The following is a 16,932-nucleotide window of genomic DNA, read 5'->3' on the forward strand; positions in this document are numbered from 1 at the left end:
GAGGCATTCCCACTTCCCAGTATGATCATAATCCTTCCATATTGAATTAAAATGTGTTACATGGATTATACATAGTTAGAAAAAGGCTTCATTTTTACTTACAAGTCCATTTGTAAAAAGATGAATTTGGTTTTGAATGTTAATTCTAGAACATCAACCTTGAGATAATCCTGAATTAGTTAATAGATGAATTTTGACATTTTCTTTAAATAAAAAGAAGCTTTTTTCAGTTTTTCTTCTCAAAACGTTTGCGTCGTGTCTCAACAACTTAGTTATGGCTTCAGTTGCTTTAAAAATCAAATATTATCCACTTGTTAATCACACGCTTGTTTACAATGTAAAACTATTTTTTGCGTCATTCAGCAACACGATTCCAATTTTAACATCGAGTAATGGTAAAAGACAGTGGATGTAAGCCAAAGCACCTAAATATTGCTTGCCATTACAAATGGACGTTGACCGTTAAATTAAAAAGCAACTGAGAAAAACAGCAAAAAAAGAAAAGAAAAATATATACCAACAAGGGCATATTTTTATGACCAACTGTTACATTATTTGCTTAATCAAATGCGACTCCTGAACTAAGAAAACCAAGTTTAATTCAAAATTCAACAGTTCGTCGTTAAACTTAATACTGAGATTCTATTATTGTTAACTTTATCATTTATACCATTGGTACGTGATATTTTGGTACATCAAAAATAAGTTGCCTTGGTTTTGGTGGAATGGTATTCCCCGTTTTATGCAGTAACTTGAAAGCTCCAGTTCCAATTGACATTGGTATTCCCATAATGATGCACTCGCTTACGCCAGTGATCTCGTCCTCTTGGCCATAATAAGATGCATCGAATAGATGGTCGGAAGTTCTCTCAAACTACAGTAAAATCGCAGCAAAAATTTAAGATATGAACTTTGAAAAAGCGTATTGCAAGCTTTTACCGACGCTAACATCAAAACGGACTCCTTCATTTTAGCCAAACCATTTCTGGTGATGCCCAAGATTTCACCACGACAACTCATCAGATCGGATAACAAGGCGACATGACGACGATCGACACTCATGCCATGACTTTCCATTGTATACTGGATTTCTTTGGCAATTGTTGCCCTAAATTATTTTTGAAACATTTATTAAACAAATAAAAAATTAAGAAAATCTGTCTTACTTGGCAGCTTCTATTCCTAAAGTGCTAAAGACTTCCAGGATATTGTTAGAGGTAGTTGAAGTTCCTCGAACGCCGTAGGTCGCCATCACTTCGCGCATATTGTCACCCTCTACAAGCAAATAATACCTAGGCGGTTTTCTTGTATCGTCGATGTTGATGACAGCTCGGCTAACAGTTGGCAAACCCTGCAGCAGAATGCAAATTAAAAGGCATTGTTGGTTACAGAAATCGTTACGGTACCTTTATGACGACCCTAGGCAATTGTTCTTTGAGGAACTGCATCACATGATACATTGACGATTTTGCAGAAGGAGCGGGCTTGACAATGACTATTGTTTCACTAATGACTTTGATGAAAGCTGGTTTTATTTTCAGTTTACATGTACAGAGGCTGAAAAAAAAAAAAAATAAAATAAAACAAAATTCAAACCAAAATTATTTCAAATTTTGCAAGTCAGAAAATGATTAATTTACCTCCACTGGATAGAATTTGCATCCACCTCTAGTTTAAGCAACCGGATTCGGTTCATGTCTAATTTAATCAACATGAAACAGTCATCAGGCAGATATACTTCTTCGAAATATTCCGTCACCTATAAAAGGACAAAAGTGAAAAATTGAGCGGAAAAATTGTTTCTAAATTTACTTCTCCGAGCATAGTTTTTTCTATCCTTCCTTTTACTCGTCGTGCATATTCCGGGTCGTTATCAATTAGGAGCTGGGTGGAGATAACAGGTGTACTGATGGCCTTTGAGGCATTGATGATTTCCTTAATCCTGTAAGATGCCGGAAAACAAAGAAATGATTACTAATTGCGATATATTTAGAAAAAAACATTGCCTTCATACCTAGGAACTCCCTGTGTGATGTTCATCGATGCCACACCAGCGAAGTGAAAAGTCTTTAGTGTCATTTGAGTGCCCGGTTCGCCAATGCTTTGCGCGCAAAGGGCTCCGACAGCCGTTCCTATGGATGAAAAGAAAAATTATTTGGGGCATCTAGTTATGACAGAACTATAAACGAATGCTACTGTACCCGGTTCGATTTTAGCACGATGATACTTCTCTTTGGAAAATTCGCAGAACTCTACTAGTTGACCAACGGTTATGCGCTCCAATTGTTTTTCTACAGTTAACAGTGGCCGACCTTCCATCTTATAACGCTCCCGTATCTTACGGATACGTTTGACTTGATCCTCCACAAAAATTCTAGGAATGCCAAATAAAAGCATTAAAAATACTTTGTCGATTTGCAAAAGTATTGGGCTACCTGAGTTCATGTTTGAAGTCGACCCCAAGGGATTTGAAGGCCTCCGTCTCCATAATTGTATTAAAAGCTTGTTGTGATTCAATGTGATCTAACGGATCTTCATCGGCATAAGGAGAGGCTGCTTTGATGTGATCAAGTGCTCTTTGAAAATCCACAGGCCGATCTTTGGCTTCCATGTAGGTGGGATCTAAACCATCGCCTCCATAAACAAACTGAATGATCTCACCGGTAGAATTTCTTACCGTTGAATCATATTGGCAACAAAGATCTTCCAATGACTTTACAAGTCGTCGTTGCATGTACCTTTGAAAAAAAAATTTTATAAAGGTAATTGTTTTGATCAGTTACCCAGTATCACATACCCAGTTTCGGCAGTCTTTACGGCAGTATCCACCAGACCCTCACGTCCACCCATTGTGTGGAAAAAGAATTCTGTAGGCGTTAGTCCCGAATAGAAACTGTTTGAAACAAATCCTTTGGCAGCGGGGATTTTGGAATGCCTCTTAAAGTGGGGCAAACTACGATCTTCAAAACCATTAGGAACTCGTTTGCCATTCAAGGCTTGCTGGCCGACACAGGCAATCATTTGGGATATATTAATGTACGATCCTTTGGACCCGCTTTTGGACATGACTAACGGGCTGTTACTTGGATGCAGCTCTTTTTTGCAAACCTCTCCGGCCTGGTCACGAATTCCGGAAAGTTCTACTCAAGCATCAGCACTTTTAAGAGATGTCTCAATAGGAGCACACATAACATGGTAATACCTTTTAATATTTTTGATTCTAATGACTCTTCTTCATTGCAACCGGGAAGGCAAGGCAGTTGACCTATGGTGAGAAGACGAATGTATTCGTCGCACTTGGCGTAACCACTGTCCAAAAGTATTTGTTTTTCTTTCAGCAAAGTTTTTCCTAAGATGACAAATGAGGGATTAAATTAGAAAACTAAACAAGCGCCATAAAATAGCACTACCAGGTGTAACATCTCCAATGCCGATGGAAAATCCTCGGTTCATCATGTAATATGAGGCTACACGGCAGAGTTTCCACATAGCCTGGATGGCGAAATCCTCTCCGTAGTCACGCAGTAACACGTAAAATATATTTATTTTTGAACCGGAGCCAATTGTAGATTTATCGACACAACCGGCAAGCACCTCGGAATTCCGAACCAAAAGGAATCCGTCGTTGATACAAAACTCCTCATTTTTTTTCGAGTATTCTTTTCCCTTGGTTCTCAAGTTGACCTTAATGCGATTTCCAGGGTTGGGTCGAAGAATAAGACTAAAAATCTGTTTTCCTGACCAAAGGGCTGCGGGTTTTTGAATACATGGAGGCGGAAGTTTGATGACCATATTCACCTCATCAGCTGAAAAGAAAACATTAGCGATATCTGCCAACGGTAAAGGATTAAGTACAATAAGTACCTGCAAGCATTGATGCAACCATTTGACAGGTTTTGGCTCGATCAAAGAACGCATCCTTTAAAGTCAGTAGGTACGCCCCAGTGATGAAATCCTAGTAAATCTTGGATTAATGGCGTTGTACCATATTGATAAACAAAAAAAAAAAAAAAAAAAAAAAAAAAAAAAAAACAAACTCGGAATAGATCTGTGAAATCATTACCTGAATGGCTGCTATTAGCAATTCGCCGTTGCGCGGAGTCACTAAATTGTACTTATTTCCCATTAGAATCCAGGCTTCAGCTCGGGCTTCTTCTGTTTGGGGAAGATGGAGATTCATCTCATCTCCATCAAAATCTGCATTGTAGGGCGTACAGACGCATTCATTAAAGCGGAAAGTACGATGAGGTAAAACCTTTGCCCTGTGGCACATAATAGATAGCTTGTGCAGAGATGGTTGGCGATTGAATAAGACTATATCTTCATCCATCATATGCCTTTCAATCAAATCCCCTAACTAAGAACAAAAGATAGATAGAAATGGGTAATTTAAAACAAAATTAATCTAATATATTCGTTACAGTTTTGAATTTGTTTTACCTTCAGATTGCGGGCTATACTGTCGCGGTTTCCATACTTAAGAAATTTTTTAAAATCTGAGTCTTTCTCTTGAAGATAATTGGCGCCGGGATAAACGTCTGCTCCATTTCTGACTAGCTTCCTCATGAGCTCAATATTTGCTTCGTTCACGCGAGTAGGGAAAGTCAAAATCTTGGCAACCAATTCTGGAACGCCAACTTGGTCGATCCGCAAATTTGGATCGGGTGAAATAACCGTTCTACCCGAGAAATCGACACGTTTTCCTGAAAGATTTCCACGAAAACGTCCCTGTTTGCCTTTAAGGCGTTGAACGATACCACGAGATGCCTTTTTTGGCTGCATGTTTAGTGGGATGCCGGATAATTCACTGTTAATATAAAGGGCGCATTGCAACTGCAAAAAATCCCAATCTTCGAGTATCATTTGACTTTTAGCACCCATGAGACGGTGCTTAACTATCACGTCGTTCAAGAAAACAATTTCCGTCAGTTTCATTGTCAAGTCATCTTCATTTGTTCCTGACTTTAAATCTGACACCACAGAAGGTCGGATGCAAACTGGCGGGACGGGCACGCGGGTCAGGATCATATCCTTGGGATGACCTTGCTCAGGATTCATCAAGAGGAATTGAATATCTTCATCAGGAATTTGTTCAAACAAATGAAGGATGTTCAGTGGATTGAGCATGTTAATCAGACCACAAGAAACCATTGGTTCTATTTCTCTGTTGAACTGTGCAGCATTTTCATATGCTACCAACTGTTCATTCAGGATGGCATTATCTTTCTTGACACTTCTAAATTTTTCATGGGAAATCTTTAACATGCCACATTTTTTCACCACACCATTGAGATCATTGCAGTGAGGGCAGCGAGTTACTTTTTTGCACACTTCTTGAATTTTCTTCCTCAAGGCTTTCTTAGTCAGATAAGGAATCTTTGGGTTCCTTAATTTTCCTCGATAAATTTTCCTCATCTTTTCATTAAGCAGAACAGATGAGCATGTCTTGCAAATTGTTTGCAGTACAGTTATTACTGCCTTGAAATAACCAACATGAAAAACTGGAAGTTCCAAATCTATGTAACCAAAATGTCCTACACATTCTGTCAGGCCCTTTCCACAAGTCTCACATTTGGCATCTTTTACACTCATCCCCTAGGAAAAATCTAAATGTAAACAAGGCAGAGAATTTGAATTGATGGGAAGGTAATATACCATTCGCCTGTCGAGCATTCCATATTGTGTAGGCGTTCGTGAAGAATCACGGTTGTACAAATTTTGTGCTACAACTTGAATATGGGCTTGTTGTTGTATTTGCTGAGGGCTCTCAATCCCAAAGCTTACTCTAGCTCTACAGATGTAATAATAAATTAGACAGATAACAAATATATCCTAAACTGACATACAACTTCTAGTTTAAAATTAAGGTAAACTAAAGGTGATCTAAAATTGGTAACTTACATCTTCCTGATAACATCAGTTTCACGATACTGTTCTTTAACCATAATGTAGTTTTTTTTCCTTTATTATCCTTCCTATTCAAAATTTCTTTGGCAAGAAAAAGCACGTGGTCCATCGATACTCATGAAAGATGAAACACTATGAGTTCAGCCAGTCTGTGGTTCAGCTGGGCTGGTTTTGACTGATCTTCAGTGGGATCCGGCGTTGCCAGAAAATTCCTTTAAAACGAAAAAAAATAAAAAAACACCGATTTTCCATTTGCCACCCATATTGCCAATTGCTATTTTCTATTGCTATTATAAATTTGAATATTCTACTCTTTTTCATCGTATATTTTTCATTCTTTTTAGTTATTGTGAATACAGATATAAGGTAAAATAGTAACTTGAACTTTGTAGTTAAATTATGAAGTTGTGTGCTCAGATTCAGAATCGCGTTGAATACAACTGCAAATTGCAATCTTTATGCATAGTAAATAGACGTGTATTTTCTCTTTTCATCACGACGGCATCAAAGGAAAAAACGATTGAACAATAACCAAACGGAGAAAATGTATTCATACAGCGAGCTGCACTTTCTTGTATAACCATCAAATAATATATATATATATACTATATATATATATATATATATTTATTTATTTATGTATATGCGTTGGGAGCACTGGCGGCGGCAAAGGGAAGTTTATCAAATGTATGGCCACAGCGAACGGCAGCCGCAGAATTATATACGCAAAGGCACGTGATTATCATCGACATAAATCATCACACACATAAACCAAGGCACAGGGTCATAATGCACACGCAATAAATTAAAGAATAAACGTGAAGGACGACACAGTGTAATTATTTCAAGTCAATAAATGTGTTGTTTTCGCTTTTCTTCGTTCTTCCTTCAGTCGACCGCTATTCCTTTTAATGTCGGAACTTGGCAGTTCCAATCGAACCATTGCTTAAAAGAAAAAGAAAGAAAACAGACAAACAACCGAGAACACGTGATGCAGAAGAAACAGTCAAATTTTCACTGGTGCGCTGTGGGAAGCGTGTTTGTTATAGAGGTAAGAGCTGCCTCAATGATAATCAATCATTTGGCACGTGCAAAACAGGCGAAAGACACTTGAACTCGGTGTTGCACTAACCAACGGCATTTTTGAAATAATGCCGACTGCTCTTCCCCTTTTTTTTCCCCCCCTCCAAGACGAAGTACAAAATGATACAGTTCACTGTGTCACTATAACGAGTGTTTAAGGATTCACTTATTGATCAAAGTTTTCATTTTATTGACGCAACGATCAACGAATTTGGCAGATCCGGTAGGTGTGGTAGGCTCCGTGGATTCATCATCTCCCGTTGTTGACCGCCGAGGAGGTTTACGCGTTCCAGCCGCCTGGTTGATGGCCGCTCCAATAATCTGAGCCGCTTTAAATTTGGTTCTGTCCACTGATGCACGATCCCTACGGCTAGGACGCTCAGTCGTCGGACTGGGTTGCTGGACAACGACTACGGGGGGAGATGGTGACTTCATAAATAACGTGTTGGGTCGAACGGGTGGTGGCTCGGTTCGTACAGGCGGTGATTCAATCACATCGTCGTGCTCTTCAGAGTCACTAGTATCAGGAATGACCACCTCGTTGATTTGCGGCGGATGATTGGGGCTGTGATCCAGCTGGGCGTCTTGGAACAGACCAGTGTCCAGGCTACGAGACCTCGGTAGTTCACCCGCTGGTAGTGAACCAATGGGCGTCACCCATCCATTGCGAGCGTGATTGAAGAACGGTGCCGGCAAATGTTGACCCGCCGAGATTCGACGCTGGACAAGTGGACTAATGGGAATGGGACGAGGAGAAATGGAACGAGATGGACTGGCCGCTCGCTCCCCGGCTGAGCCCCTTAATAATAAACGCTTCTGCCATTGACCGGGACCGTGCTGCTGTTGTTGCTGTTGAAGAGGTGATCGACTTGGACTGGGACTACGTTGAGCACAAATAGGAGAAACAGCTCGAAGATGGCTTCTGCAACAAACACAATCCACCAAACAATACATTAAACAACACATTTCGACTCAAAACAGATTAAGTGAATCCTCTCTAAGCCTAAAAATCAATTTAAAAATTGAATTAAAAAAGCAAAAGACTCCCCAAAAAGTGAACAGAAATTGAATCGTCAGTTCAAACAAGTACGCTGCGACAAAGAATGACAAGGACCCCATAGAAATTGCAAGTGGATTAAAACCCAAAGACTTGTGAACCGTAAGTGTACCAAACGAAAAAAAAAAAATGAAAAGGGTGTCGTGTAAAAATACGAAAAGCCAGAAATAAAAACAACAGTAAAAGAATGGACGAAGACCAGAGAAAGAGAAGCCGTGACGCACATGATAGGTACCTGTGAAGAGCTACCGGATTAGCTACCGATATAGCTCCTCCGCCACCTCCGCCACCGACACCATTGCAGAATCCATTAGTCCCGACGCCGCCCATTTCTTTGTCGGACGAATAAGAGCCTTTGCCGCTTTCATTGCTTCCTTGCCTTTGGTATGTGGGGGGCATGGGCTGGACCCCGTTGCCATTATTGCAATTGCGATTCAACAAACCGGCGCCAGGTTGCAGAATCGACGCCGAACCCGGAGTGTACGACGGAGTCAGCATTCCGTCCTGGGGTCGCCGGCCGTGGATGTGATCTCCTCCTTTACCATAAGCATCGCCTCGCATGAATTTGTCTAACTTATCCACACAAGCATCCTGTTTTGCGCGCGCAAAAAAAAAACAAAGTAAAATGAATTCCATCGCAATTGATAAAATAAAGACGTATTTTACACACCTGGTAGTCATGGACCCATCGGACGCCGTTAAAGTAGCAAACAGCTCGCATGTCTTCAGGCAGATCTTCTGGCAACGGCCATTGAAAGTTGTCAATAATGGGGATGATTTTACAGTTCGATTCTAGGGCAGCAACAATTTCTCGATGGACCCAATCCTTGCGTTCATCGTCGCCCAGGCAGCGATCCAGCGCGTTTGGCGTCAGCACCAATAGGAAATACTTGGCTTGGCTGATGGACTGTAATAGATTATTGTCGAATTTGCCCGCTTCCAGCCGCTCGACATCGATGAAGACGGTAAAATTCCTCAACTGAAGATGGACTGCAATGTATTATTATTTAAAAATAATAATAATAAAAACATTCAATCAAAAGTTCTGATTCAATAATTCACCAACAGATGATACCTTTAAGTAGACTGGCCAATTGGGATCCGGTGGATCGCCGGTAACTGATAAAAGCATCGAGTGGCTTGTTATCAAGGTAGTCGTAGATACCGTTCTCGCACCGGATAGCGTCAAAGATGCGCTGCCGATGGATCGAATTGGTAATGCCACATTCCGTCTCCAGTTGCTCTTCAGACAAGAGACGGAGACTCTTTTTGTCCACGCCTGAGTTGAGCATCGAGTAAGTATAAGCGCAAAATGCCGGATCTAATGACTGCAAGAAATCGTTCAGACTCGATTTGTCACAGCTGCTGTAATCCGCCTAAAATATCAACGATTTCAAATATAAATACAAATTGACAAAGAAGAAGAAAGAAAGAAAAAAAAAAACGAAAAAAGAAATACCATCTTTTTAAGAATGGCAAGCTCTCGCATAAAACGCTTTCTCAGTATGGCATTGCGCATTCCGATGTCGTCTCGGAGCATCTCTTCCGTCAGCTGCAGCAAAAGATCTCCATCGACTTTACAGACGTCGGCGAAGCTTTCGCAGTGGCCGTCAAATCCAATTTGGCGGACCCATTCGCGCACGTCTTCGTTGGACCACAGGGGCACCTGCTGACTCAATTTGTGCGGCACTTCCTCGCCGATAAGACGCAGCGTCTGGGCCGCATACTTGGACGCGATGGCGTTCGGTGACGAAGCGACGGATTTAAGCGGATCGATGGCACCGATTTCGCTGAAAATGTCCGTACTTCCCTGACTCTTCTGGATGATTCCGGCTTCCATACAAAAATGAAAGGCGGCCAAATTGCGAGCTTCTTCGCGCTTAGAGTTCAAAACAGGCACCAACCGCCTGAGCCAGTTTTTCGACTGCCCCAGCCCTCGTCGGGCGTGGTGCTGCCATGTAGCTGCCACCGTATTGGCGAATTCGTACGGGTTATGGGTCGAGACAAAAGGTTCCACCAGATTCAAAGTCACTGACTGCAGAACGGCCGCTTCGATTTCCTTATTGGCCACCAAAACAGCGATGGCTAGACAGGCGTAATATTTAATGTTATCGTCCGTGTGGAAGGCCAGTGGAAAGAGCCACATGGGCACTTGACGTTTGATCATGGCTTCCTGGTTCTCGGCGCCACCGTACAAAGACAAGTTGGCCAGGGCACCGGCGCAGTGTCGCAGGATTTCCACGTCCGATCGGCGACATTCTCGCACCACAGCATCTAAACCGCCAAGCTTCACCACTTCACTGCACGTCACGTCGTTGTGCTGGAACAGGTGTTCCAGTAAGCCTGTGCCGACTCTCGATTGGTCCACCTGGGCCGACGGCTCTGTACAGCCGCACGCCACTGACACTACCTATTCAGATATTAACATAATGTAATTCATCATTCTTTCAAGGTCTCCATCGCCTTCCAAAAACAAATAAAATAGAGGGGGAAAAAAAACAACAAGAAGAAAAGAACCAAGGACTTTCGTTTAAAGGCCGTCGGACGACCAATTCCAATATCATCAACAACAACAACAACAACAAAAATAATAAAAACAACAGAATCCGGATGTCATTACCTTATCGAGTCCGCATTCGACGACGTATTCTCGGTTCTCTTGCGTGAGACACTGTTCCAGGAGGCGAGCGCTGGACAGTTGGAGATTGCTGTCGTCTGCCACGCAGTTGTTAATGAGAACGTCGAGTCCGCCGTTATCGCGCAAGACGTCGCACAGGGAAGAGGCGAGTGATTGACCGTGCGGCGCTGGAACGGCCCAAGCTTTGCCAACCATTTGGCTGACCCGGTCAAGATAGCAAGGCATCATGTGGCTCTGCTTGCTGCGTGAGGCCATTTCCTTGAGCCGCTCTACACAACTCGACATGACGCCCGTATATTTGGCCTTGGCTTGTTCGACGTCAGCCAAATCGGAAGACGAATCCAAAATGTCCAAATCGTCCAGCGAAGGCAGCGATGACATAAGATCAGCATCTTCCAACGAGACCAACGTTCCGTTCATCTGACGAAAGGGAGGAAATGACGGCGTCATTGATTAATCGATTCATTGGCTTATCAGTTGTCTATCCAAGCGATAAATTGAATGAAGCCAAACTCACCTGAGATGACGAAACGACGGACAATTCCTTACGGACGGATTTGGCGTTAATGGTTAATTTAGACTGAGATGAAGCCGCAGCGTGGCGTTCTTGATTGAAGCGACCGGATGAAGTAACCGTTTGCTTCTGCTGCTGAGTGGCCATGGCAACCTTTAACACACAAATTCACTGCAGCGATTAGAACAATTGCAACAAGACCAACCATAAATAATCGGCGACCAAAGAAATGAAAACTGACCTTTTCGGCACTGAAATTGTCTGTTGTAAGTTTCATGCTGGCAGCTGCTGTCGTCCTACTTTCCTGTTGCGACATGTCGCCGGCCTTTAACGATCTCTGTTCCTGTTACAACCAGACAATGCAAGAAAAAAAGACAACAATTTAGCTTCCATTCAAAGAGACAAATCTGTTTTGACAATAGGACACAAACAAATGACGAAACGATATCGTCAGTCGTGTATCTTTGCTTTTATTGTTATAAAAGGCAATTATATTTCATGTGTACCACTGGCCGGAAGAAGATGACCTTGCCCTCATATTCCAGTAGACAGAGGAATTTCAAGACATTGGCTTTGGCCGTTCGCCGTTCGTGACAGCGCGGGCATTGCCCATAACTGGCCACCACCATGTTATTTAGCCACCAGGTGGACAGGCACAACACTTAATTGTCTTTCTTTGATTTTCCCTTCGAGAAAGAAGATCCGGGTAAAAACCCAACCGAAAAGAACTGGCATCCAAAATAAATAAGAATAGGTTTTGTTTTTTTTCAAAAACCAGACGCAGATACGAAAACTAGGGTCTTTCCCCTAGGCCACTAATGGGGAAAAGGAGAAAAAAAAAAAAAATTATTTTTTCTCTTTTTACGATTCGTATATCGACCACAGCAAATTTTACGTTGGCGATGACTCACTACGCAAGCAACGAAAAACAAGATTAGCCACAATCGAGTCATAGGCGACTACACGGTCTGACTGTCGAGATTTGAATGAAGCTTTTTTCTATAGTAGAACCCGGTAGTAATGTAGTATACACACACGCTCACACACACACACACACACTTTCACACGGATTTCCCCTGCCCCAACGGCACACAAATCGCTTCGAAACTCTATACGAGTCTGGTCATGGCTACACTGAATGCCTATAGAAAACCGTGCCCGGACATGCTACGAAAAGCATTTAAGCATCCGCGTCAAGGTGAAAGTGCTCCACAATTAACATTTCGATGTTCCATGCTTCTCCTCTTCTCTGTTCTGCCTGCTATACTCCCATTTGCTTACTACTAGCCCTGCGGGCTGCTTTTTTGTCTCTTTAACCGCCCACCACATTTACTGGGAAAAAAATAAATGGAAGTCAACTTGGATGCGTGTGTCGGATCTTTAGGGAATTATCCGGAATTAAGCGGATTTTTTTTTTTTTTTCAAGTACGTAGATAAACAAACATTCAGTGTAAATGAACTTTGCCAGTCTGGATATCATCGATATCAGTTTTTTTTTTTTTTTTTTTTTTTTTCGATGTTTGAACAACACAGTGGACTGGAGAGAGACGGGGAGCGCGGAGTTGAACACCCAACGTTTCCAGCAATTCGACTGTGAGTGTGAATAAATGCAATTTTTTTGCGACGGTGGCCCGTAACCTCGAGCTTGCTATTCTTTTTTATCTTTAACGTTCTTTTCACTCTCTATCTCTTGTACAACTTGGAAAATGATTCTATTTTTAAAATGAAAAAACATCACGACGTCTCCTACCTTGTAAAAACGCAAAGCTATAAATATCCCACGAATATTCATGACAAAAAAAAAACAACACAAAAGAAAAAAAATGAGCACCCCCCCCCCCCCTTCACAGAACCCACCTAATCCGTCACGTCTTCTATTAGAATTCGTGTGAAATATCTACAGGTATATATTTCTATGTGGTTACTTATGGCGAATGAAGAGCTTTTCGTGCGCGCGCGTGTGTGTGCAACGATTTGATGATCTTGGCCGTCCTTCAAGGGCTTTAGAAGCCGGGCGAAAGAGATGAAAAGAATCGGCCTAGACCTGATTGGCACCAAAACACACACACACACACACACATACTACACCGGTCTGCTGCTAGGCTATCCTATATCTGAATGCGTAGCAAAGCTCGGCACAACAACAGCTGGAGCGTGGAATCCGTGCTAAACAGACCCTCCCCCTCCACCAACTATATTGCCTCATCTATTTCTATCGTTGTTTGACCTCGGATAAGACAACAGCGATAACGCTAGACACCGCCAATTATTCTTGACTTGGATTTTTCCCTTTTTTTCCCCGTTTCCTGGAAATGATTCTTTAAGTGTAGGGTAGGAAAGATCCAACTATAAATAATATGCCGGAATTCTTACGTAGCCTGATGGCATCATCATTGGGAAAATTGTTCTACAACTTCCTAAAGGTTCTACCCTATGCGGTTAGATTTAAAAAAAAATATATCTGAAAAGAAAAAAACAAGAAATTAGCGAGCGAACCTGTTTAACTGCGGCGGCTTTCTCGGCAGTGACACCATCCATTTCGAGCCTTGCTTTCATTGCGGCGGCTTGGCCCGACTCTTCGTAATGAAGGCCGTCGGCTTGCAAGCGTCGGCTGTGCGAGGCGTTGGCCGTGGCTTCTTCGCTGCTGTAACCATCGCCGTGCGTGATTTTCGTCGACGTGGCCGACGCAACTCGAGTCTGTTCGAATTTCATTTCGGATGATTTGCCGCCATTTCCAGCGGAATTCGAACTGTTAATGTTATTGTTGTTGAGGGTAGCCAAACAGCCAGCCGGATTGGCTACTACACCAAAGTCGTGATCCACATCGACGATGGCTAAATCTGTTCCATCGGCATTAACCATGTTCAATCCTTCAAGTGACCCTGGAAATATATGCACAGATTTTGACGTTAGATTTTTCAAATTCCTTTACAGAAAGAAATGAGGCATGTCGTACCTTGAAGGAGTCCGGCGGATGGAAATTTAGCAGACGATTGAGCGGCGGCGTTGGCAGCGGCCACCAGGTGTGAGGACAAACTGGATTTCATTTCGGACATGCTGGATTTGAGTTCAGACAAATTCGATGTCAACTCTTGCGTGCTCATTTTCGAGCTGGACGACTGCAGCTGACTGCTGTGCTTGTTGCTGGACGAAATCTCGCTCGACGACATTGAATGATGCATCACCTGTTTGATCACAATCCAAATCAGATTCGGCCAACAAACAGCGTGAGCACTATTTAACATGTCACGATGGTGGCGGCCATGACTGGACAAATTGGTCCGTCAAAAACCGACTCAACCACCAGAGAGGAAAATAACAAATGCGCTCTCAACTAGTTCTTTTGTTATACTAAACAACAGCCACCAACTGCACCACCTTTTTAAACCTCTCTCCCACACATCTGCTTGTCGTCCTGGACCTTCAGTGTGCGCGCGCCCGGCACCGGGCCAGCCCATCAGATCAGCACATGCAAACACAATGGTGGCAGGGAAGGTTGACGCATTCTGCGTGGGAAGTTTATTTCAGTCGACAATGAGCATAGTCAGCCCATGGAAGAAAGAACAGAAGAAAAAAGAAAAAAAAGGAAAAAGAACATCCAAAAATGCTAACACAAGTGCCCCCTCTCTAACGCCCCAGCCTCTTGATGGATGAAGCCAACTGGACGTCTTGTCGATTTGTCTTCGTTGAGAAACAAAAAACAAGAAACGGAATAAAAAAAAAAACAAAAAACGGACCCCATCCAGCCGAAAACCAAAGACGTTGGCTGATTCATTTCCGTGTCCAGGAAAGAATATAAAGAAACAAATCTAGGAAAACTATTGGTCGCACCATGGCGCAATCGGCATATTCATAATGCCCTTCTTTACACAGAAAACGACCCGAGCCAAAAGAAAAAGAAAAAAAAAACGAGATGAAAAAAAAAAAGATTTATATATATAACGGAAGAAAACTAATCCGGCTGGCTGGATGACAATATTTTTGGCAAGCAAAAGAGAACGAAATTGCACGTTCTGTGTGCAATCGCTAAGACGAAAGCATGTTGCAACACTAACCTGAGAAGAGCGTTTGACACGTGAACTGCTGGTGGACGACGATGTGGACGAAACGACTTGCTGTTGCGTCGGATTCGTGTTGCCAATGATGAGGGTGGTGCCGGGCGAGCCGGAGGTGACAACCATCGATGCGGTGGCACCCGTGCCGGGCACTGTAATATTACTGCTCTGATGGTGATTGATCCGGTTCAGCATGGATGCTGTGCTGTGGCTACTAGCGCCACTTTTCTTGTGCTGGAAATTCTCGATCATGGCCGCCACGTCGCCTTGCGGCGGTTGCTGCGACGCGGCCGAACTACGTCCACTTGCTGTCGTCGTGCTGCTTCCGCTTGAACTCAGCCCGTTCGCCAAGGCGCCGTCCGCTGTGGCCGTCATGTCGGAACCGATGCCGCTCATCGTTTGACTTTCAACCGGAAATTCGGACATCTTTTGTTGTTTTCCCACGAAAAGAAAAAAGAAATGCCAGTTAAGATAAGATAAGTTGCATTTCACGACACCGTACGTAAATGCATAATAAACAGACAAATAGATGCACCGTCCGTGTTTGTCGTATTTTTATGATTAGCAATCATCTTTCCTATCTTTTCTGTCTGAATAATCGTGCGTGAATAACACACATCGGTGGAAGAAAGTAAAAAGGCCACGTGGCACACAAATGCGATATTTGTTACGTTTCAACAACCGGCTTAATGGCAAACGCACGTTTCTTTCTCGAAAGCCGCGAATAGAGGATATCCTGACACGGTCACATCACCAGGATGTCAATAAAAAATTGTTGCCTATTGGAATTTCACACAGACAGCGGCCGCCTTCCAAACCCCCAAGAAAAATGCATTGAACGACTTGTTATGCTAATCTGCAAAAATGTTTTGTTTGTCCAGGAAAAAAACCCTTCTCCGTTGTGCTGAATTTGCAATCAACATCCGCACAATCGAGTTCTTTCCTGAAAGGGGGCGACAAACAAGGAAACAACGTTCACTAATAAAAACAAAAAACAATAGGCCGGTTTTTCCCCTTGTTTTTGTTTTCTCTCAAGAAATCATTGTATGCAGGTCGATTCCACCAGGCGGCTTCTGAGGTTGTAGTGTACCAGTTTGCGGCACATATTTGATTACCCCACCTCGCCATTTCTTGGAACTACGGCGTGTCTTATTAGCATTTGAAATTCAGTTCTTTTAAAGAAAAAAAAAATAAGAAACTTGGCAAAGGACTCGACGAATAAAAACAAAAAAAAACGTTAGTTTCAACGGGCATAGTAACAAGTTTTGGCCAGAATACGAGACGTTAATCAAACAGGTGATTTGTTACGTGTGTATATATGCAAAATGTACACGCTGTTGCAGTAAACATGTGCCAAGATATTCAAACGTGTTTCGTCTCTGTCTTGCATAAAACAATCTGACAAGAGTGCGGCAAAAACCAACACATTCCCGTTCCGCACAGTTTGATGGCGATGCGCACGGCAAACAAGAAACAAATTCATTTTTTTTTTTTTTGCTATTACTCGCTTCTGTATTTGTCCTGTGCAATGTCAATAATGAAAAGAAGAAAGAAAAAATGAATGATTAATCTACAGTCTCGTATTGCAAACTGACCCTGATACGGAATAAAGGTGAACCGGCTCGATCCATCATGTCCCACAGCATGATTTCGGTGCTAGCATTTGATTGTGAATTCT

The 16,932-nt window shown here is 42.5% G+C and overlaps 1 protein-coding gene across 1 annotated transcript in view; it reads right to left on the minus strand.

The window, feature by feature from the left end:
* Positions 1-577: 577 nt before the first annotated feature.
* The window catches only part of LOC116928731, a 34,023-nt gene continuing 17,668 nt past the window's right edge, over positions 578-16,932 (minus strand). The window contains exons 3-28 of the mRNA XM_045177726.1: positions 15,255-15,680; positions 14,156-14,384; positions 13,696-14,081; positions 11,441-11,542; positions 11,203-11,352; positions 10,668-11,105; positions 9,507-10,457; positions 9,123-9,423; positions 8,718-9,037; positions 8,283-8,638; positions 7,157-7,912; positions 4,441-5,236; positions 4,064-4,357; positions 3,865-3,955; positions 3,411-3,806; positions 3,203-3,349; positions 2,798-3,140; positions 2,436-2,738; positions 2,202-2,374; positions 2,015-2,132; positions 1,813-1,942; positions 1,641-1,759; positions 1,407-1,557; positions 1,167-1,351; positions 940-1,108; positions 578-874 (exon numbers count right to left, since the gene is read on the minus strand). Coding sequence (XP_045033661.1) covers positions 665-874; positions 940-1,108; positions 1,167-1,351; positions 1,407-1,557; positions 1,641-1,759; positions 1,813-1,942; positions 2,015-2,132; positions 2,202-2,374; positions 2,436-2,738; positions 2,798-3,140; positions 3,203-3,349; positions 3,411-3,806; positions 3,865-3,955; positions 4,064-4,357; positions 4,441-5,236; positions 7,157-7,912; positions 8,283-8,638; positions 8,718-9,037; positions 9,123-9,423; positions 9,507-10,457; positions 10,668-11,105; positions 11,203-11,352; positions 11,441-11,542; positions 13,696-14,081; positions 14,156-14,384; positions 15,255-15,680 — 8,040 coding nt within the window. The 3' untranslated portion in view covers positions 578-664. The remainder of the gene's footprint in view (positions 875-939; positions 1,109-1,166; positions 1,352-1,406; positions 1,558-1,640; positions 1,760-1,812; positions 1,943-2,014; positions 2,133-2,201; positions 2,375-2,435; positions 2,739-2,797; positions 3,141-3,202; positions 3,350-3,410; positions 3,807-3,864; positions 3,956-4,063; positions 4,358-4,440; positions 5,237-7,156; positions 7,913-8,282; positions 8,639-8,717; positions 9,038-9,122; positions 9,424-9,506; positions 10,458-10,667; positions 11,106-11,202; positions 11,353-11,440; positions 11,543-13,695; positions 14,082-14,155; positions 14,385-15,254; positions 15,681-16,932) is intronic.

Source organism: Daphnia magna, linkage group LG8 (genome assembly GCF_020631705.1).
Source record: "Daphnia magna isolate NIES linkage group LG8, ASM2063170v1.1, whole genome shotgun sequence".
Lineage (NCBI taxonomy): Eukaryota > Metazoa > Arthropoda > Branchiopoda > Diplostraca > Daphniidae > Daphnia > Daphnia magna.